At 41.8% G+C, this 21,767-nt stretch overlaps 1 protein-coding gene across 2 annotated transcripts in view; it reads right to left on the bottom strand.

Annotated features, from left to right (window-relative positions):
* Window positions 1-6,610: 6,610 nt before the first annotated feature.
* Window positions 6,611-21,767, bottom strand: part of Gabrb3 (gamma-aminobutyric acid type A receptor subunit beta3) — a 241,550-nt gene continuing 226,393 nt past the window's right edge. For both annotated transcript variants that reach the window (XM_006995698.4, XM_006995697.4), the window contains exons 8-9: window positions 20,107-20,351; window positions 6,611-10,992 (exon numbers count right to left, since the gene is read on the bottom strand). In XM_006995698.4, the coding sequence (XP_006995760.1) occupies window positions 10,651-10,992; window positions 20,107-20,351 (587 nt within the window). In that variant the 3' untranslated portion in view covers window positions 6,611-10,650. The remainder of the gene's footprint in view (window positions 10,993-20,106; window positions 20,352-21,767) is intronic.

Below are 21,767 nucleotides of genomic sequence, written 5' to 3'. Positions count from 1 at the left end.
GATCAAGTCAAAAGTATAAGCATGGATCAGGGAAGTTCATTGTTCCTACCCCTAGCTGAGGATCTATTGACAATTGATGGCTGCTGAAGGAGGAACAGCCTGTTTTTCTTGAGGATATGGCACCCAAGAGGCTACCCAAGCTCTAAGAGGTTCATATGCTCCATGGTTCCATACATGCACTTAGCATTAAGATAAGAATTCAGAAGGTGCTTATTTTAACAAAATTAACACATGAAGTTGGGAAGGAATAGCAATGGGGGTATGAGGGACTAAAGGAGAGTGAGTGGGAGATGAGTGTGAATTTGATAAATTACATTAAAAATAAAATTTAAATTTGAGAAGTTGAAAATAAAATGAAAATTAAAACAAAGGGAAGCACAAGCATACATCATAGAGAGTGACTAAAATTTTTCAAAATTGACCGTAGAGCATTTGGAGAACATGTGGAAGAACTGGAAGTGTAACTGCACAGTGGCAGAAGCACTTTGCGGTCATTGGATAGTTTCACAAAGTTGACTACACACGACTGTAATATCTGCTTTCAGGTATTTACTTAAGAAAAGTGAAAGCAGAATTTTAGGCAAAGGCTGGTATGTGTAAGTGCATGGTTGCTTCATAGGTAAAATTCAGAAATGGAAAAATGTAAACTATCAAGAGATGAATGATTACACACACACACACACACACACACACACACACACACACAAACACTATGTGGAATACACATGGAATGGAATACTCTCCAACAATAGAATGTAGGGACTACTGATAGATACATCAGAATGAATTTCATTTGTATTAAGAAAATTCATATTTTTTATTCCATTTTATGCAACCATTTAGAGAAGTCAAATATTTTGTCTATCAGTAATTGAAAGTGCATTAGCTATTGCTTGGATAATTGGATTGGGAATGAATATGTCCACAATTTAGATGCTGGTGATGTTTCACATTCCAAATTTTATTCAAGCCCATACTTTAAGTATTTGCAATTTTTCATTATTTATAATTCTAAAATGATACTTGGGAGATAAAATAGAAATATTAAAAGGTAAAGTAAACCTCTCAGCACACATTGCTGGTAGACAACCTCTCCTCCATATAAAATAATAACAAAAACCTAGAACAATCTGTGAGTTCTAGGCCAGCCTGGTCTACAGAGCAAGATCCAGGACAGGCACCAAAACAACACAGAGTAACCCTATCTTAAAAAACAAAAGACAAAAACAACAAGAACCCCCCCCAAAAAAAAAACACAAATCAAAAACAAGCAACAAAACCCTAGAACAAATCAGAAACCTTATACATCTGTAGGTGCTATCCTCTTACCGGGGTTTGCTGCTGCCCACGCCCCTGTTGAGTTAGTTCTGCAGTGAGGAGGTGTTGGAGCTGTTGGGAGTGGTTTTCACTGTGCAGGGGTGGGAGCTGTTGGGACTAATTTTCATTGTGGGGGTGGAGATGGATTATCCTTTGTCCCAGGAGTGGACTAAAGCACTTTGGAGTCAGTCCTTTGTCTATCTTTCTCCAGTGCCCTCTCTCTCTCTCTCTCTCACTCTCTCTCTCTCTCTCTCTCTCTCTCTCTCTCTCTCTCTCTCACTCTCTTCATAAATTGAAAAATCATGCACCTCTCTCTAGGTGCCACCACTGGCTTCTGCCAGCCTCCACAGCCTTGAGACAAAATAAATCCTTAGATATTCAATTACATCAAAAATCAAAATCAGTTACAAAAAAATCAAGGAAAACAAGAATCAAACTGGTTATAATAAAAATCTGACTAGCGGTATTACAAAAGGGAAGATGAAAATTTCTTCAAAATAATAGAAGAAAAATGTTTAAAGCAAGAGACACAGTCCTTTAGATTGAAGGTTGCCTAAGATCCAACATGACAATTAAAAATTTACACTAAATATCTACCCTGTGAAACAGTGAAAAGATGGACCAGAAGCAGTTGTGGGGATGGAGTCAGGAATAAAAAGATCACCTGGCTCGACACAGGAAAGACTCGGGGGAGGAATAAGTAGCATTAAGAATGTTTGAAAAAGCCATATGGATACCTATTTTATAAGCTGCTTGAATATATATTCATATATACTAATTCAGTGGGAAGTAACTCTACACAAAGGAGAACCTTAAAGAAGCCATAGACTGCCAATAAAAAGCTCAGTGCCAGATTTGGGACACCTCCTCTCTATTTCTTGGTCACGGGTGTCTTTTTATCAATGTTCTTACTTGCCCACCAGAACTTAATGGTAAGATCCTATTGCTGGAGACCCCACACACTTTGGTCACAGGACATGGAGAAATGTACTTGGTAATCACCAGGAAGTTTCCTCTGTGCTGGCCAGCTTTCATTAGTAGGTAACTGGAGGAGAAACTGAACCCTATAAACATCAATAATGACTGGAGTGCATGGAGAGATATGCCCATGGCAGCAACAATGACATGAAAGTTATGGGAGTAAACACATCTTTTATTAACTATTTTATTCAATATTCAAACATACAACCACTTTCAGATTAGATTTACAGCTGTGGTTCCTCCTACAAGACCTGTCTAAGATAAAACTGGTTATCATTCTAGCATAGATGAGGAGATGCTCCTGGCTGGGGAACTATAAACAGTTGATGGCTTCTTGGAGAAGGAGATGGAGTTTTCTCTGATGATGAGCACCTGGTAAGCAAATAACTCTGCAGTGGATGATCACATACCCAAAAGTACCTGGGCAGTATGAATTGGGCTGTTTGTGTCCTTTTATAAAAAGAGGACACAAAGTTGCAAGCTTTTTGTGGAGATGGAGGTAGATCTGAGAAGAATTAGGGGACATGTGAGGGTGAATATGATCAAGATATGTTATGATGTTATCAATGAACTAATAAAACATTGTATTTTAAAGAAACCAACCAGCATCACACTTGTTACCAGCCTCCCCACATGACAAACACAGCAGAAGAGAAGCTTCAACAAGTGAGGGACATTATCGCCCCGAGTTACTTCTAATCTCTAGTGAACATAAAGGATTCCAGAAGAATTCAGATATAAGAAAAACCTTTGGTCACATAACACCTTTCTGGGACGTTAGCTGGGTATGAACTGAGGTGTGATGATGGATAGAGCCTGGAAAGAGGAAGACAGGAGCCAAAACATCATTGAAGTAATCTAGTTTCAATGGAATGAAATAATTGAATCCAAGTTTTATATCAGGCCTCCAAACAAGCAATTTTAACTAGTATAGGAAGTCAGCAAGAAGATGGCTTCATGAAGAAAATTGGAGAATATTGCAATAGTAAGTAAGGTTAATGTCTGAAGTGGTAGATAAGAGTAGCTTCTTGCTGGATATGCTGGTGTGTGTCTTTAATCCCAGCACTCAAGAGGCAGAGATAGATGGATGTCTGTGAGTTCCAGGCCAGCCTGGTCTACAAAGCAAATTCCAGGACAGCCATAACTGTAACACAGAGAAACCCTGACTTGAAAAGCCAAAAATAAATAGAGTAGGTTCTTACTCAAGAAGGTTAGGTCTTTGTGTCTTTCTTCATGGAGAAAAAAATATGATCATCATATTTTTGTTAGCATCATGCTTCACATCAGTAAAGATGAGACCAGTCTCAGCTTTGTAGTGAATTCCATGCCAGCCTGAGGTGAATAAGGATGCTCTCAAATTAATAAGGGGAAAGGGAAAAACAGAGGGAATGAAGGAAAGGAAAGGAGAAAGGGAGAAGAATAACTAGAAACCAGAGACACCAGGACCAATATTGATGTATGATGGGAAGCAATTCAACCTACAGAATTGATAGTCTGTGTAGCTTGAATCAAGTGGAAGAGTGTTAAAAAAAAAAAAAAAGTAACCCATTTGGCCTGGACCTTAGCTCTGTTCTCCTTTCATTTGAGGTTAAGACACAAAACCAAAAAAGTTTTAAAGAAACCCAACTAATTGCCTAGCTCTGCACTGCATTATATTTGTATGATTTTGAAATGTCTACGTTGGTAGTTTGTTTTCAACTTTTAGAATTAATTTCCCAGGGAGGTTCTCTAGGAAGGAGTCCAGTGAAGTGCAGTTCCTGGATGTTCTCAGCTTGGCCTGTGCCGTTGCCTGTTCCAAGGCGGAAGCCTGCAGTGGGGAAAGCAATTCTCTTTTCTCTTCTTGCAGTAATGACTTTTTACACACTTAACAGGATTAGTAAGCCTTTAACTGCACTCACAGAGCACAGTTCAAAAGTGTGAGTGTTCATTGGTTCTCAACTTTCAGCAGAAGTCTGTAAACATAGTGTTAAACATTGACATTTCGTGACTGCAACTGGAGCATAAACATTTCCAAATGAAAACATAAAATTAAAGATACAGCTAAAGTTAGATTGGGTCAGAAAAGGAGAAAGAGAAACCCATTTAAGGATCGTAGTTTTAGTGTTTTTATGTTAAAAAAAAAAAAAAGGCCTTTATTCTACACCATCCTTACAAGCCAAGACAATGAACCACCCTAGGATCAACAGATGGATGGCTAAAGTGTGGCCTATACACACAGTATCATTACTTAGCCAGAAAGAGAGTGATGTCCTATCTTTTGCAGCAAAATGGATTTAGAACTGGAATGTGTTAAATAACATCAGCCAGACATAGACGAACAAATATCATGTGTTCTCTCTCATATGTGGAAGCTGCAAACATTGATCTCAGAGCAGAAAGGAAGAATAGTGATTACTAGAGAGTAGGAGGAGTGGAAGGAAGGTGGATGGGAAAAGGCGAGCCAACCAGCATAAGGTTGAGCATCCAGCAACACAGTAGGCAGCTATACACCACACTAGCCTGTCTTGTACTGTAGGAAATATTGCCAAAGAGGAGCAGGGAAGCACTAAATATAGAGGAAGAAATGAGGATAACGCACTTTGTATACAAGGTAACACTGTACTCTATAAATCATTACATTTTAAATTTGAAAACAAAATGACAGCAAATTAATTAAACATAGGAGGCAAGAGGTCAATACCTAAAGCCAGTGTAACAAGACGAAGAGATTAAACTTCTTAGAGATATTTTCTAGTCACCTGGTGGTCAGGACCCTTAATCTGTTTCCAGAAGCACAGGGCCACTAGGCCCACTCTTCTCTCTTATGTCAATATGTAGTTATTTAGTTCTTTTGTTTCTTAGGAACCTGCCTCAACTGAATGCACCAGGCTCTGCTGACTCCCTATGGGAGAACTTGCCTTGGAGGAGATGGGAATGAGAGGGAGGTTGGGGGGGGGAGGCTGGGGGATGGGAGAAGGGAGGATGGGGGAATCTGAGGTTGATATGCAAAATGAATAGAAAATATCTAAATAAATAAATAAATAAATAAATGAAAAAAAGAACACTGGAAACTAAAGTCGAGGTCTAGTGCATGCATGTACCCTACTTCTGCCCAGCCACAGAAACATCATGTTTCAGTATTTGTCTTCTCTATGTGCCACCTGCTGAATCTGAGTTGAATCTGCTTATCTAAAACCAAGAAGCATGGAGTGAGTCTCTCTAACACTAGAAATGTCTTAATCAATAACGGCTGCTATTTTAGTCCACCCGGTACAAGTCCCTACTCTAGAACTGTGGAAGCTTTCAAAGAGCCAGTCTCCTCCAAAGTGTATCCCCTTTACCAGGAGCAGTGATAAGCTCCATGCTTTACCAAGTAAGACATTCTAAGCAAGAACTGTGAAGCAGCCACACGTGAATGCAGGCTCTGTCAGCAGTGGGTGGAGGAGTGAATAGTCTGGGTGGAGGCTCCCTGGGGGCCACTGGGCCCTTTAGAAAGCAAAACAGATACTTCTAAGAAGCAGTTATTGGTCTTTTAAGTTTGTCACCAGGACTGGCCCAGGACCTAGGTGAGAAATGTTCCCACAGAGGTGTTCTCACCACAGATAACGACTTAGTTTAAGGCATGACGAAGTCATGACTCCAGAGAAGATTTGAAATACAAGACTAGTTAACGTATTGGAGCAAGGGCTGAGAATGGTCCTTGTATCTTTCCTGACTATGTTACAAGTTGCTGTGCATGGATGTAGAACAGCTGCTCAGCAGCATCTGGCTAAGAGCATCATGAGACCCTCAGGATTCCCAGGAGGGAGACAGGACTCTCAGCAACCTCTGTCTGCATGAAGTGCCCCTAATCTGAATTCATTCATTCATTCACTCACTCGTTTGTTCATTCCATGATACTATCTCACTTTCATGCTAGAAAAGAAATGGAAATGGTCTTACGGTACTGAAAAACTCAAAGGTGGGGAGATTGTTCCCTGGCTTCTGACGTGAAAATGTGTGTTGCTTCAAATACTAATCTGAAGACTAGAGTAGGTTACTCTTTGTGTGGCTATTTGTTCTTTGAAGTTCAAATTTTAAACTAAATTGTGATTTTTTTTTTCAGTACTAGTGACTGAACTTAGGTCCTCACATAAAAATCACACAAATTATGTTTTTTTTCCTTCAAGAAACAGTTCAACTGTTCTCTTGGGTAGTCAGTTTGGGGCTTTAAATTATTTTTATTTTCATATAACCCAAGTGGACATGTGCAATTAAACAAGGTTGGATTAAAAATAACCACATTATTCAACAAGAGAGTGTTAAGGAAGAGAAAAAAAAATCAGTCTTCACATTTGTCAGTTAGTCCTTTTTTAATAAATTTGAATTCATTCAACAAGTTTCATATTGTATCTGTCACTCAATTTTGCTGTTTTTTTTTTTTTTCACGTCAAATAATACCAAAAAATTACACCAATGTGCTTAAGCAAAACCGGGTTTAAGTTTATCTTTACAATGAAATGAAATCGACGTGGCTCTCAATCAGGACAGCAACCGCCTATTCCTACTAGAACAATCCTGTACTTACCTTGAACACATCTACTGACTTGGGAAGTAGAAAAATGAGTCATGAATGACATGTTTGTGGGCCATCCCTAGGAGAGGTATGGTGCGTGAGCCACTCTGGGAGGTCACTGTTACAAGGTGAGGGGGATTTAGTCATTCAGGAAAACATGGCACCTTTCAATGCAGTAGAAGAGGTAATCAGTCCAAGGCACACTCGCCAGTGTCCTGGGAAATTTTCTCCACCAGGGCGGGTCTTTGCCCCAAGAGTCAACGTTACACGGAAGGAAAGTTCACACTGACATGAAAGCCAGCATTCGTTCCAAGAGTAACAAAATAGTTTACCAGTGGTTCAGTTGGCTTATAGAAAATGGCCAGAAATATGAACTCATTTTCAGGTGGAGGGCTAAAATATGAATTTTAGTAGGTTTATGCTTTTAAGTAAGGAGGTTCAAAATTGGACATATCTTTTCAGAATGTGTTCACACGGGGCACACACCTACAACTGCAAGGTGCCCTTCTCCTCTGAGATCATCTCATTGGCAAAATTGTCAACTCCACGTTTCAAAAGAAGAGAAGTGATTTTGGTGGGAACAACTGAAGATGTCCCCATGTTGGCATCAAAACACACAATTCTGCAGATGGACATGTCACTTAAAGCCTAATGGGAATATTATTATGATCTACTTTCTAGTTCATCTGAGATTCAGGGGCACTGAGTGGGCCATGACATTGACATCATAACCACTCAACAGTCCTGGGGTTGGTGAGCAGGAGTGACTTTTGTTTTAAAGATGGTTCCACTCTGGTCAGCCTTGCTCTGCTGGGATTGATGGAGGAGGGCTCTTGAGTTGTCAGAGACATATCTGACAACGACTAATAGAGGGCTGTCATCAAGGCGTCAACACCATGAGCCCACTGCGAAGCATTTCATTTTGGAAAGACAGTACTACTGAGAAAATTAGTGGTTTATTGAGTTGATGAGAAATTAAGTTTTCTGTTCTTAAGAGCTCTAGGCCTGGGTAACAGCCGCCTCCCATCAGAGGTCCTGGTGGAATCCCTTCGTGCACTCACTCACTGGCTCAAACAGCTACTGTAAAGTGACGAGAGATTACTTTCCTAGAACAGGGATCAGATCCCACTCTTCTGCTAGGATAGCCAGAGTTCTCGTCTCAACACTTCTCACAGCTTTAAAAAATAGAGAAGCCATAAAATAATTTATTAGGAGAAAAGTATTTTTCTTCTGAAATGGAGTAAAGCAAACACATACCCAAGGATCTTAAAAAGGATTTTTTTTTTACAGAATACATGTATTTGTATGTGTGTGTATGTGTGTGTGTGTGTGTGTGTGTGTGTGTGTGTGTGTGTGTGTGCAATTACAAATGCTACTTAGAGTCTAGCTACTATGGTAACTTCATTGCAGTGTCTATAAAGTTGTGGATCCCAGTCTTGGTGCCAAATGCATATAAAAAGCTCAAAAGCTATTATGACTACACCATGCAAATTTATATCCAGAGATTCCCAGGGAGTGCACTGCTGCTCTTTTGAGCCCTGTGGAGTCTCTGCCTCTGATATGTGGGTATCTCAACTATGCATCAAAAAAGTTTTGAGTCACTTTTCTCCCAGAAAAAAAGTCACAGTTCTTAGTATGGTAAATTATCAGTTGCTGACTCCTGCCACACTGTTTGCATTTTGGGCTCCCTCTTCTACATGTGGCACTCACATCTTGAGTTACAGGATACACAGAGAGATGCCTGAAGTATTGAAAGGGATAAGGTCTTTGCAAACATTTGTTTTTCTTTAACATGTTACAATGATAAGGCCACTTACAGGAATTTTTTTTTTCCAAATCTGTTTAACTTGTTGCCTCCTCCCACTGTTACCCATGAAAAAGAAAATTTCCAGAGAAAAGCCAAAGGCCAAAATTCACAGGCTCATCTCCAGACAGAAAATAAAGCCAAAGAGCAGTAATTGGAAGGAAACTTCGTAGACAAGTAGGGAGGAGGCAAAGGGCATAAAATTCAGTAACTGACCCTAACGTGAGATCTTGTGGTTGAAGCTTTTATCTAGTGTTGGGTTTTCAACAGTCAGACTCCCACATATTAAAGATTGCTATAGCCACCAAGGAATCAAGTAGCGTCAGTCCGTGGTGGCAGTCCACACCACACACATCCTGGGGAGGGAGGTGGTGCTGCCTGCGTGGTAAACAACGGTGCCAGATTTGAGGGTGACGCATGTGTGGGGCTTAGGGTTATTAATTTAGCAGTTCTTTACTGCACGTTTTGCTTTTTATCCTGTCTTCCAAATGCTTCGCTGTGACACCTGTTTACACAACTGCAGTCTGTTTATGGATGCCTGTGATAGAAATAGTTTACAAAAAATATATCATCTTTGTTTTTCTTTAGAAAGAGCTCATCTAAATAGTAAGTTAAGGTTGCGTCTATGAAACCGGTGCACCTTGTCTTATTTCTACGAGCTTTAAAAAGTCCAAATACTGATGAGGCTGTGGATCAGAAGGAACCAAAAGAGACTGTGTTTGTGTCAGGTTGTCCTCCTTGCCTCAGGAACGGTCATGGGGTGTTGCGTGATCGTGGGTGTGTACTGGTCGTGTTCCTGCAGAGTCCTAGTCAGTCTAGGAGGAGTTGGGTGTGCTTATGAGACATGTCAGTATGGAAATAAAGGCTGTGAGGATGTTTCTTAAGTTTCCAAAAGTGAACAGTAGAAACATTTTAGATTCCATCTTAATTTCTAGATAACAGAAAGTAGTTACATCACAGAATGAAAAATATGATGTTGCATGCTGCCATGATAGCAAGCAGAAGAAACAAAATCTTGGTAATATACATATGTATGCATATTATGCAAATATATTTATATTAACATACAATGTTATAAGAATGATAACATAACTGCAAGGGGGAATCACTCTAGATGGTTTTACCTTAGAGTAACAAAGAACCTGAGACGTCTATGCTTCCAGTTAAATAGCGGACCTAGAAATCTGGACAAGATGTAGAGCACATTTTTAGTGATTGAATTTCATTATCAAAATGTGCCATTGTGTTCCCACAAGACAGTTAAGCTGGACCCACTTAATGTTAACAGAAATCCCCCACATGTATGGGGCCGTGGAGTACTTACAATGGGACACCGTTTACTCCCAGTGAGTTTTCAAGAGATGGACATTCAGACATGAGCACGGGAGCTACCTGCTGGTAAGAACCAGGTAAGAGCGCTGCCAGACTCACCTCATGTGCTCACCCACTACAGAGAAGCATACCTAATGAAACAAGCCCATCACATAGAAGCCAACAAGCCTTGGCTGCAAACTGAAAGAGAGGATATGAGGTGTACAACTACCACTGTGGGAGTTCCCCAAGATTAACTAAGAATTCCTTTCTGGCTTTTAAGAGAAAAATATCTAACTTATGATAATAAAAGACACACTTTGGGATGACTGTGTTTCACGCCCTCATTCTTGAGGCATAATATTTAGATACTTGTCCCTTTCAATTAAAAAAGAAAAAAAAAAGCTATGACTTTCTTTAATATGCATCCTGTGTTAAATTGTCCATAGTTGCAAAATGTATGGTATGTATGCGTATTTGTTTTACATACACAGATACTCACACCTGCGTATATAAACACATACACATACATCCTCATATACACGTGTATTTTATATATATGCTGAGAAAGTTCACATATATATACAATTGTGTGTGTGTATGTGTGTATGTGTGTGTGTGTGTACTGGTATAAAAACTTGACAGGCAGGGTAATATTTCACTCAGTGTTAAATGAAGTCTTTGAAAAATCAAGTACAGTCACTCAGTTAACATAGTACAGCCAGTAAACTAAGTTGAAAAGAGAAAAGGTGAATGGAAACACGATCCGGGACCATCTGTCTATGGCATTCACATCGGTTAGATCAGGGATTTTGATTTTGAGCTGCGAAGACCTCCTCCGTAGGTGGGTCTTCTTGTGCGGGATGCTTCTGTCTCCCATGTACCGCCCATGCCCTTCCCTGGGCATGCTCTGTTTCCTATACTGGATTCCTGAGTTGTCAAAGGATATTGCTGAATTCCTGGTGTCACCAACGCTTCCTGCAACCTCATTCATTTCATTGTGAACCTCCAGCGATGTTAATAGGATATTCCCATGAGCATCCACCTAATTGGGAAAAAAGGTACACTCTTAGGAGCTGGCATGCCATTAATCTACTTTTTATATGCAATCCCAGGACAGAGTGGTGTTACAGAATCATGCAACATAGTTTATGAGAATGTGTACATCTGTCAACCCTTTGCATCATTTTATAGGAAAAAGACCATTTTGGAAATTTAACTGCAGCTTAGAGACCATATTTCCTTTATTTGAAAGTTCTCACAGAGGACATTAGAGAAGAGAAAGGGAGCCTTACCAAATTGATATTTCGGGTTATAGATCAGAGTCCCTACTGAAGAGAAAACTGAAGTGCAAACCCATTCCAGGATTTTACCTCTGTGCAAGTAACTGTTCATAATTGTGCAGTGAGTGGAAATGGTGCACTTCCTTGGCTGCACTTCAGCAGGTACCATCTAGTCTAGATGTGACAATGCCATAATACTTGTGTCACTCAGCCTCTCTTCCCGGCCATGGAAGCATCAGATAGCACAGTCACGGATCATGCACATAGCTTTCCTAGGAGTGCATTGTTAGGATTACTCCATTTTCTTATCATGCTCTGTTGTTAACCTCTCACTGTACCACTAATAACTTAAACTTTGTCTTAGACATGAACCTCTCATTGTACTACTAATAACTTAAACTTTGTCTTAGGCATGGACCTCTTACTGTACCACTGATACCTTAAGCATGTCTTAGGAATGGCAGAGTACATGTAACATTTGGTAACAGCTGTGGTTTCAAGTAGATACAGGGGTATTCTTATGAAGTTAGCTTGCTCTCTTTTGAATGCTGGCATTGAACTCAGGTCCAACATCTGCTAAGTATGCTCTCTTTCCCTCAGCTCATGCCAGCCTGATAGCCTGTTTCTGATTACTTAAACTGCCAGATCACAGGGAGAAGCACAGGGACAGTCCTGATGCTCCTGGTGATTGCTGTGGTAGACACAGATGTGGGGTTCTGCCTAATTGTGGCCCTGGTAGAAATCTTCTTTTGCAAGCACCACATTTATTTATTTATTTATTTATTTAAATTTTAATTTTATAATTTAATTTAATTTTACATATCAGCCACGGATTCCCCTGTCCTCCCTCCTCCCACCACTCCCCCCCTCCTCCCAACCCACCTCCCATTCCCATCTCCTCCAGGGCAAAGACTCCCCTGGGGATTCAGCTCAGCCTGGTAGATTCAGTCAAAGCCTGTCCAGTCCCCTCCTCCCTTCACCCAGGCTGAGCAAAGTGTCCCTGCATAGGCCCCAGGTTCCAAACAGCCAGCTCATGCACTAAGGACAGGTCCCGGCCCCTCTGCCTGGGGGCCTCCCAAACAGTTCAAGTTAATCAACTGTCTCACTTATCCAGAGAGCCTGATCCAGTTGGGGGGGGCTCCTCAGCTATTGGCTCATAGTTCATGTGTTTCCACTCGTTTGGCTATTTGTCCCTGTGCTTTTTTCAATCATGGTCTCAACAATTCTCACTCCTACTCTGGTGATCGGATAGCCAAACACCCTAACTGTCATGCTAGAACTCTCATCCAAAGACTGATGGAAGTGGATGCAGAGATCCATGGCCAGGCCCCAGGTGGAGCTCCGGGAGTCCAATTGGTGAGCAAGCACCACATTTAAAGCAGCAAATCTCTTTCCACAGTGAAGTCTAACTTTAAAATAATAAATTTTAATTCGTTGCTAAATACAGCTTTAGACCTTCTGTGACAAGGCCAGGGATTTGTGTGTGTTTTAGGTTGCCACTGAATTTACAGCAGCCTCTCTGTGGATGAGGGACTATGCACCTTGGGGAACCTGTGGCTTGGGGTCCCTGGTGGAGTTCATTCTGGGATCAGACTATAGCTGCTATGGCCTCCTTCCCTGAGCACTCATTCCTGCAATGCTCTACATCCTCTCATCTCTGTCCCTCCTTTTCCCTGGAGCACTGTATCCCTTTTCCTTTCTTTGTCCCTGGCTAGCCTACCCTTTCTTTTAGTACTAGATTCATAGTGGGTGGATTTTTCCACGAACCGCTAGTGGTTCTGTAGAATAACTTATTAATATGTTCATTTCGGTCTTCCCAGCTTATAGAAGGCATCCCTTACTCTCATTAAACATACTAAGCTAAATGAGAGGGTGGTAAGGAGGGTAGAAAGTACTCCTGACTCTTCCCCAAGAAGAGATAGGGAGCCATGTGAAGCACTGGGAAGGTTAAAGCCTACAGAGTCACAGCTACCAACTGCAAAGCGGCCAAGGCTCATTAAGGCTGCAATACTAGAGGCCACTTGGGCTCTTGCCACTGAGCTGATCACACTCCTGTTTGAGAATACCTCTCAAGGTAACTTAACTGTGCCCTAGCTAGATCAATTCTCATTTACCAGAGCTTGCAAGCAGGTTACAAGGGGATTTTGTAGATGCAATTAAGGATAGAGCCCTCAAGACAGTTTATCTTAAATTGCTGGATGGATGCAATATCATCACATATTCTTTCCTAAGCACAGCAGAGAACTTTTCTAGCTAGAAGCAGAAGGACAAGTCAGCAGACGAATACCCAACCTAAGGAGGACTCAAGTTGCCTTTGGTGGGAGGTCCTGCAGCAACAGGTTCATTATGAGGGAATAGGACAGCCCTTAGGAGCAAAGATTGACCCCCGATGATGACCGCTGGGCAGTCCAGACCCCTGCTGATTGTGCACTCTTAGCTCAGCCACTTTGGTTTTAGCCTGTGAGATAGGGGCTACACCACCTGAGCTCTACTCTCCTAGCACTTTTGACCTAAGAGATGTGTGATAAACATGAGTGCTGCTTTACCCTGTTAAGTTTATGGTAATCTGCCATAGCAACCCTCAATAATGCTAATAGGATGAGGAGAAATATGAAATGTGCATTTGCCTACCATGAGAAGTAACACAGAAAAGAGAGAGAGAGAGAGATAGAGAGAGAGAGATAGATAGATAGATAGAGAGAGAGAGAGAGAGAGAGAGAGAGAGAGAGAGAGAGAGAAAGAGAGAGAGAGAGAAGGAGAATTTTTAGGTCAAAGTATGCAACACATCACAAGCAAAGACCCAAAGTAAAGCTTCTGTGTAAGGTCAACTAGATGAATAAACTCAAGTTCTTAAGATAATGGATCCACCCATGCTATGCCTCTTGGTGGGTGGAGTTCTTGATGCTTTTTCTCTGCCATTATCATCTTCCCACCATCTAATTAATCATAATAATAGAGGACACTTAGTGATGAATGGGAAGGTAAATAAGCCTGGGCCAGTAAGGTTTTCTGTAATATTATGCTTAGGAACTCCAACCCTATGCTTTTAGAATAGAGTACAAAAAGCAGTTTCTAGAAAGACAAAAGAAATGATGTTTCTGAAGTCGAGTGCATGCTTGCAGGGTCAAGAAAAAGAGCTGAATCTGAGAGGTGACAAGGGAGTCTAATACACAGGTTTCCATGACCAATAGCAGTCTGAAAAGAAATGCTAACAGAGCAGACAGATGTCCTCTTCCTGCTCCTGGACAGATTCCAGAGTCACTCTTTGGTCTCTAGGTGGCTAGTGTGCCTGCAGCAGCAGACACTTGGTTCTGGATCTGGGTAGTTCTGGTTTGTGGTGGGTTTGTTGTCTGTTTTTCAAAGCAGGGTCTCAGTGTAGCCTAGGCTAACCAAGAATTCGCTCTGGAGCACAAGATGGCCTCAAACTCATGGCAATTGTCTTATCTCAGTCTCCTATGTGCTTGAATTACAGGTGTGGGCCACTAAGCTTGCCTTTTTTCTTGGAAGTTTTAATGGAGCAGGAGGGGAGAGACAGTTCTTCTCTCTTACCCCATCCAGACTTGATGAACCTGGCATGTACTAAGAGTTAATGGTGCTTATATCTTAATCTTACAGGACTGAGAAAGTTGGGGTTGGGTAGGACTTTGTATTACCTCTCAGTTTTTGTTTTTCCCCAATCTTCCCTTAAAAATGATTGATAATAAAATCCTTTCAATGACAAAGGCCGTTTGCTGTCTACAGAACCAGGCAGACTGTTGCAGTGATTTTTCAGACTGAGTTGTTTGTGGTTCCAGCAGGCTGAGACAGCTGAAGCCACAAATGAATTATAGAATGGCTAAGACAGAAGGGGACAATGAAGGGCTGTGCCCCTCACTTCCACTGGCATCAGGGCAGTAGCGAGGTTCAGCTGTAGGAAAACCTTGGCCACACCCACTCACTCTACCTAAGGGGTGGGGGCAATTTGAACTACCTCTGATGAGGTAGAAGGAGCCCACGAAAAGATGGCTGAGCTGGTCTTTGCATACAGCATAGTTAAAAGCAAGTGTGCAGGTCAGAGTCTGTCTCAGTAGTGTTCGCTTCTCTCTGGCATAGCCCAGAGTGTTTTATGGCATAAAGGATTTGAGCAGGTCCATGAAGGAAGGATGCTCACAAGGCATCTTGATTTAGAGAGGGGCTGGGAAAGGACTCAGCCAGGTAGATCCTGCCATTTAGTTTATTTCATTACTCCATTTGACTGTGGTGAAGATGGCCATTGTTCTACCCAGTATCTGACTTTAAATCCATGAAGACTGTACATTCACTCACCATGTACTTAAATTAAGTGGGGTCTACACTGAATTAGTTTAATTTAATTCTTTTTCTATGTTCAACATTTTAAAATGTTACATGGTAAGCTGAAATCTTTAAAAACAACTTTGTCCCTGAAGTTTAGTCAGAGAACATCCCAAAGAGAGAGACACTGGCTTTTTAAAGTACTAATGTAAAACTTAGTCTTTTCCATTGTAACAAATCATTTGTTACATTATTTAGCATTTCAGAAAGCTTAACAATTTCCCTCCAAGGTAGAAAAGAACACAGAAAACATTAGTAGCTATAGAAAAATATTCCCCATTCCCACCCTGTTTTTAAGGAGGAAAATAGAGATAAATGGCTTGCGAGCCACCCAGTGACTCACTGGAGATATACACGAGGAGTTTGCATTATTTGGGAGTTATTCAGGATAAAAGGAAGTGCACACCTGCTTCCCACCAGGGTCATGCATGGGCCAGGCTATGCACCATGAAGATGAAAGCAGGGATTCCTCCTCTCAAGCAGGTGAGAACTTCTACCAATCAACAAATACATTTTACGAAAGAATTTAAGCATGGGGGCTGGAGAGATGGCTCAGCAGTTAAGAGCACTGGCTGCTCCTCCAGAGGACCTGGGTTCAATTCCTAGCATCGGGATGGAAGCTCACAATTGTCTGTACCTTCAGTTCCAAGGGATCTGAAACCCTGACACCAATGTAAATTAAATAAAATTTAAGAAAAAAAAGAATTTAAACACATTTCCAGTTATCAAACATATGGAAAAGTTCCTTTTCTATCAGAGTCTAAGGAAAACCATTGAACAATACTGTGGTGGGGTGGCTCCTACCAGTCCAGTAGGAGCAGAACCACAGTGATAAATGCACCTGACATGAGCGTCGGCCACAATGGAGTCAGGCTGTGTGTGTTTTAGAAGAAGCAAGAAGCTAGGTGCAGCCTGGTAGGGGAAATAATTTAAGTGATCTGCCATTTCACATGGAAGTTGAGAGAACAGCAGCAAAAACAGTGGTTTGGGGCCTGGAGTGACTGAAGCGAGACGCAAACACCGCTAGGGAAGAAATAAGGAAGATTCTGTGGAGAGGAACATCTGACTTGAGTGCTGAAGGAAGAGAAGATGTCAGAAGAGGTGGATGAACAGAATAAAGGAAAAGCAGAGGTGGTTTATGTGGCAATTAAGAAACCATACAGGGAGACTAAACATGGAAGAGACAAGGTTGGTGTTTTGACATACAGTGACAGATCTGTGAGTCAGTGTCCTGTTTTCCCTAGATTCACGTGGCCACCATCGTGCATTTCGGAAATGATCTAATGAAGGTGGGAATCTGTTTCTTTGAACTTCAGTGAAGGAAGCCTACTCTTCCTTAGAAACTTGTTAGCAGTTTGCAAATTAAAGAATAAAACTTGATGGATTGGTGAAGTTCTCTTGGCTCCTCTGAATGTTGAGGACAAGCTTGTAGCTATTTTAGGATTCTCCTGAGACAGGTCTCAAGAATCAATATAATTTTACACAACTCTATTTCAGAGAGGTTGAAGCCCTGCAATGGAAACACTATCACAAGTAATTCTTATTCTGGTGTGTAAAAGAATGCAAAACTATATTGAATTTTATTTCAGTTTAATATAGTTTGGCTGCTTTACTTATGAAGTTATTGCATAGGTTCCATTTAAACATGAACCTGTGTGCAGAAAATTGCTGGATTTTTTTGTCTGAAACGTTTAAAGGGTATGAAAATTTATTAACTTTTAGAAATCTTATTTTTTAAATCAGTGTCCCTAAAAGAGAGGATGACCTCTTCCTGTTGTCCTTACCTCTAGAATTTAGGTCTCAAAATAGAAATAAGTGACTGTGGGAGATCTAAGTCTGAAGTGCTTTTTTCAGAATGACAGGTGGCTTGTAATTTTTAAGTTGTTTCATGAATTCTTGTTATTTTGAAGGGTCCAGCTCACACTGACTATAATTAGAGCCAATGATTTCAATGTGGGTTTTTCTTCTGCTCTGAACCTGGACAGGTGCAGCTCTCCAAAATTAAAACCATCTCATCCGGAAAATATCACAGAAGAGTCTTTCCTTTCTAGACTATATCACTAGATTGACACCCAGTCAATTCTTTACTTACCTTCCAGATTCCAGTTCAGTAAAAGTTTCTAGTTTTAGAAGAACAAGACAAGATTTGCCATTTGTGGGTGGCACAAGATCTTCCTCCTTAGTAAGGATAATATTGAGTCTGTGAATCTGATTTCTTGACAAGAATTAGAGCTCTGCTTAGCACACACAGGGCATAGGTTCAATTGCCGGCAACCCTCCTCCCCAAACACACACACACACACACACACACACACACACACACACACACACGGGTGTATTGTGTCATGACATTAAAATACCATGCCAACTGGTTAACACCCCAGATATCACAAGATTTGCAGATGTCATGTGTGCATTATGGCTAAAGGCTTGCTCTCGGGTCTAGAGGCAAGTCTGGAACAAACACGATGTATACATAGATGAATTAAAGTTAAGAGGCTTACACTGTACCAAAGGGAGAAGCTAAAAGAACACAGAAATATTTGGAACATTTATGTGTAGCCAGTAAGTACCTGAAAAACCTACTTATAGTTTTACAGCAGGGTCAATAGAGGGCCTCCAGCAGTTGCTGGCAGCTGATGGTCTGCAAAGCCTCCAGGGCACTCTGCCCATGACATAGCCATGCAGAACGGAAGGCTGTTTGCTCAGAAAAGACAGTTAGAAGCAGGTTCCTGTAGTAAATTGACAGTTGCCCTGTCAGGGAAAACTGCAGGCTGTGTGGCTCATCACACTGATAACCAGGGCCAAGTGCAACCACTGAACATGAAAAGGGGACTGTTTGGGTGGACTGCGGCACTGCTACCTCTTATTCTGTGTCTTTTCTGTCTGGTATGAAGTCTGTGGCTCTTACATTTCTCATACTCACCCTACATCCCTTTATACAAACTTTTGGGGAAGTCTTTTTCTACTTAAAAAATTATCACTAAACTATTAAGTGAGGGAGGAATAATTTTTAATGCTGAACTGTAAAAGCATAAAATAGATGTCGAAAATGAGAACACCTGATGTTTATATGCTGGCTTCAAAATTAAGAATGGAATGAGAATCATGTATTTTGAAAAAATATGAATATATAAGGGCTTCACTGCAACTGCTCAGAAAAGAGAATCAAGATTTATGGGAAAAAAACTGAAAATGGCCTCATGAGTCAACTTAGAATTTCCTCTGCCTCTAATTTATATTCTTTCTAATCCCGATAATTTTAACTGTGACTGTAGTTTCTTTTTCTTTAAATTTTGTACTTCATATTCAAAAAGATGTTTCTGAACGATCATGGCTTGACGGCGTTAAACAGTCTCGGTTAGAGAAAAGGAACGGAAACTGCAATTGTTAAATACAGAAGGAAATGGGAAAGAACACTGCTCATGGATGAATTTGTACATGTGCTTGGCCACAGAGACAACACGGTGTGATTAATTCTGGTTTCCTTGGAAACACTAAGGCTAAGACATATTGTGTATTCCTAGTACAGTCTGATCTCCATAGAAACGTAACAGTCTGGAACAGAGGAGATTTTTAAGTAAGATAGTGAAGATTAGTTTGTGTGGGGAAAACCTAGTTCTATTTAGGGAGCAACTTCATTTATGTTTTACCGATGGGAAGGGGCCATTTCCATTCACTGACAGGAATCCATCCATTCATACACATTTGCCACCCTGTGTCAGGCAGCATTAGGGATCCATGCTGGCACAGGGACACAGGAGAAAAGGAAACCTCCAAGGGCTTGAAAAAGAAGTAGATTTAAAAAGATGAACGAACTAAACAGCACAACAAAAAGAAAGGAAAGAAGGAGTACATCCAGTATTTAACCTGGTAGAAATACATTTTTGAGGATTTGAGGAGATGAAAGACTTAAAAGGATACATTTAAAAAACTGAAATTATAATATTTCATTAAAATCTCATTATAATAATATAATGCTTTTATGAGTGAATATATCCAATGCCTAGTCCCTTTGTGACGGGCAGGTGAGCACTCCCGAGCTGGCCTCAGGTTCTCTGATGGAGTTGGAAGCTGTGCTATGCAGAGACCAGAGCCAGCAGCTCTGCAGACCTCCTGAGCCTGGGGCCTTCATGCTTAATGCTCTCCTCATGTGACTGCCACCAGCAAAAAGGATGGACCAGTGAGGTGACTGCCTATCCCACTGCCCACCATCGGGGCAAGCTGGATGAGTGAACTGGTAATCTTACAACTAAGGGAATAGTGAGCTCTTTTGGAAAATGACTTTTTTCCATGTCGGGCAAGAGCTATACACTCCAGAGTATTGGTTATTCCTGATTCTGTTCTTTTTAAAGGAAGGTGGGAAGAGAAGTGGGGCCTTTCCAGCACCTGCCCCAATGTTGGTTTGTTGGAGAGGAGCCCTGGGGGCTTGCCCTAAGAACGTTTCACAGCATGGTGGGCAAGGCCACCTGCCCAGCTCCCCAGAGATGACCTGGGAGTTTAGGTTCTGCAGGGGTAGAGTGCCCAGGCCATGGAGAGCCTACCCGGTTGCTTTCGCTCTTGGAGCGGTCATTCTTGGCTTTGGCTGTCTTCTCTGCAAGCTTCTTCTGCCTTTGGGGACCTCTTCCAAAGAAAATGTAGTTGACAAAGGCATACTCCAGAAGGGCCAGGAATACAAAGACGAAGCAGCCCATCAGGTACATGTCGATGGCTTTGACGTAGGGGATTTTGGGCAGAGTCTCCCGAAGGTGAGTGTTGATGGTTGTCATGGTGAGCACGGTGGTGATCCCTAAGAAACAAACACAGTATGAATACTTTATCCCAGATTCTAGTCTCCATCCCACTGCAATGCATTCTAAGTCACTGGACTTAATGTCACTGGAACAAGCTATGCGTCTTGTGGCAACACACCACACTTGGGAGCAGTAAGCCTGCACAGGCCTCACCCAGCACTCCTCAAACACAGTGAAGGGCATCTGGAGAGAGTGGAAGGCAAGATGTCTAGGCCATCTGGAAGAATGTTCTCCCTTGAGTTTTAGAACAAATGCAGGTAGTCCCAGAAAGTAACATAAGAACCAAGTGCCTGGCTACAGTACACCAGGAAGCTGACAGTGGCTGGTGGCTGCAGGGACCTGGCTACCAGGGAAGCTGATCCTGGCTGCCTCTCCTATTCCACTGCTTTCTGGAAGCAGAAGCCGAGGAATTATTATTGATTGGGGGAAACCCAATTCTAAGCTCAAAGAGGGAGGACCGACAGAGCGAAACCCAGAGGGCAGATACACTCTGGAACCATTTTCCTCAAGTAGGAAAGAGTGCCCACAAGCTGGGTGGGAAGGTTAGCTTGGAGGGAAGTGTGAGAATTCTAGTCCTATCTGGAGTCTCATTTTCTGACACCAAGAAGTTCCTCTGTAAGCATTCTGCTGAGTTCTTTCCGAAGTTCTGCATAGAGGATTCGTGTCTGCATATGGCAGTTGGTTGTAGTCCCTAAGACCAAAGAAGCAGCGGACTTTGTAACCTTCCCTCCCATAGCAGGAGACATAGATCCTCCTATACAGAGGTTACAAATTAAGTGAGCCAAGGCCAGAGTGATCAGAGGACATGCTGAGTAGAGACATGACTAGGTCTTGTTGAGCACAGGGAAGCTGTGCTTGGGTGAGTAACTAACCTCCAAGTGCTATAGCAAGAATAAGCTTGGAACCTGTTATATAGCAAAAGGAAGATGCCTGAAGGCCCAGCTCTAAAGGCCATCCTTTTCCATTAATGCAACCAACATCCCTGAGTATGGGCTAAACACTTCCCCTCCATTCTCATGTAAGGATCTACTCCCCTAAGAAGGCCTCAAAGGGAAGAGACTGGCAGTGACTTTTTTCATTCTCACTAGCACACACACACACACACACACACACACACACACACACACGCACACGCACACGCACACGCACATGTGCACGCACGCACGCATGCACGCACGCACACACGCACTCACTCACATATGCACATCAATGGTAAAGTTTCTGGGGCACAGCCAGAACTGTAGGGGAGGGTTTATGTTTATTGTCTTGGTTTGAAGCCCTCTGGATGCCCATCTGCTCACAGAAGCATGTTTGTTCACCCTGCATTTCCCAGAGCTGGTCTGGGGCTGTAGATCTCAGCCTTCCATAAGGGAAAAGCAATAGAGAAGCAAGGTAAGGCTTCTTCAGCACCC

The sequence above is a fragment of the Peromyscus maniculatus genome, chromosome 1 (assembly GCF_049852395.1).
Source record: "Peromyscus maniculatus bairdii isolate BWxNUB_F1_BW_parent chromosome 1, HU_Pman_BW_mat_3.1, whole genome shotgun sequence".
NCBI lineage: Eukaryota > Metazoa > Chordata > Mammalia > Rodentia > Cricetidae > Peromyscus > Peromyscus maniculatus.
This window is presented reverse-complemented; position numbering and strand designations above follow the sequence as displayed.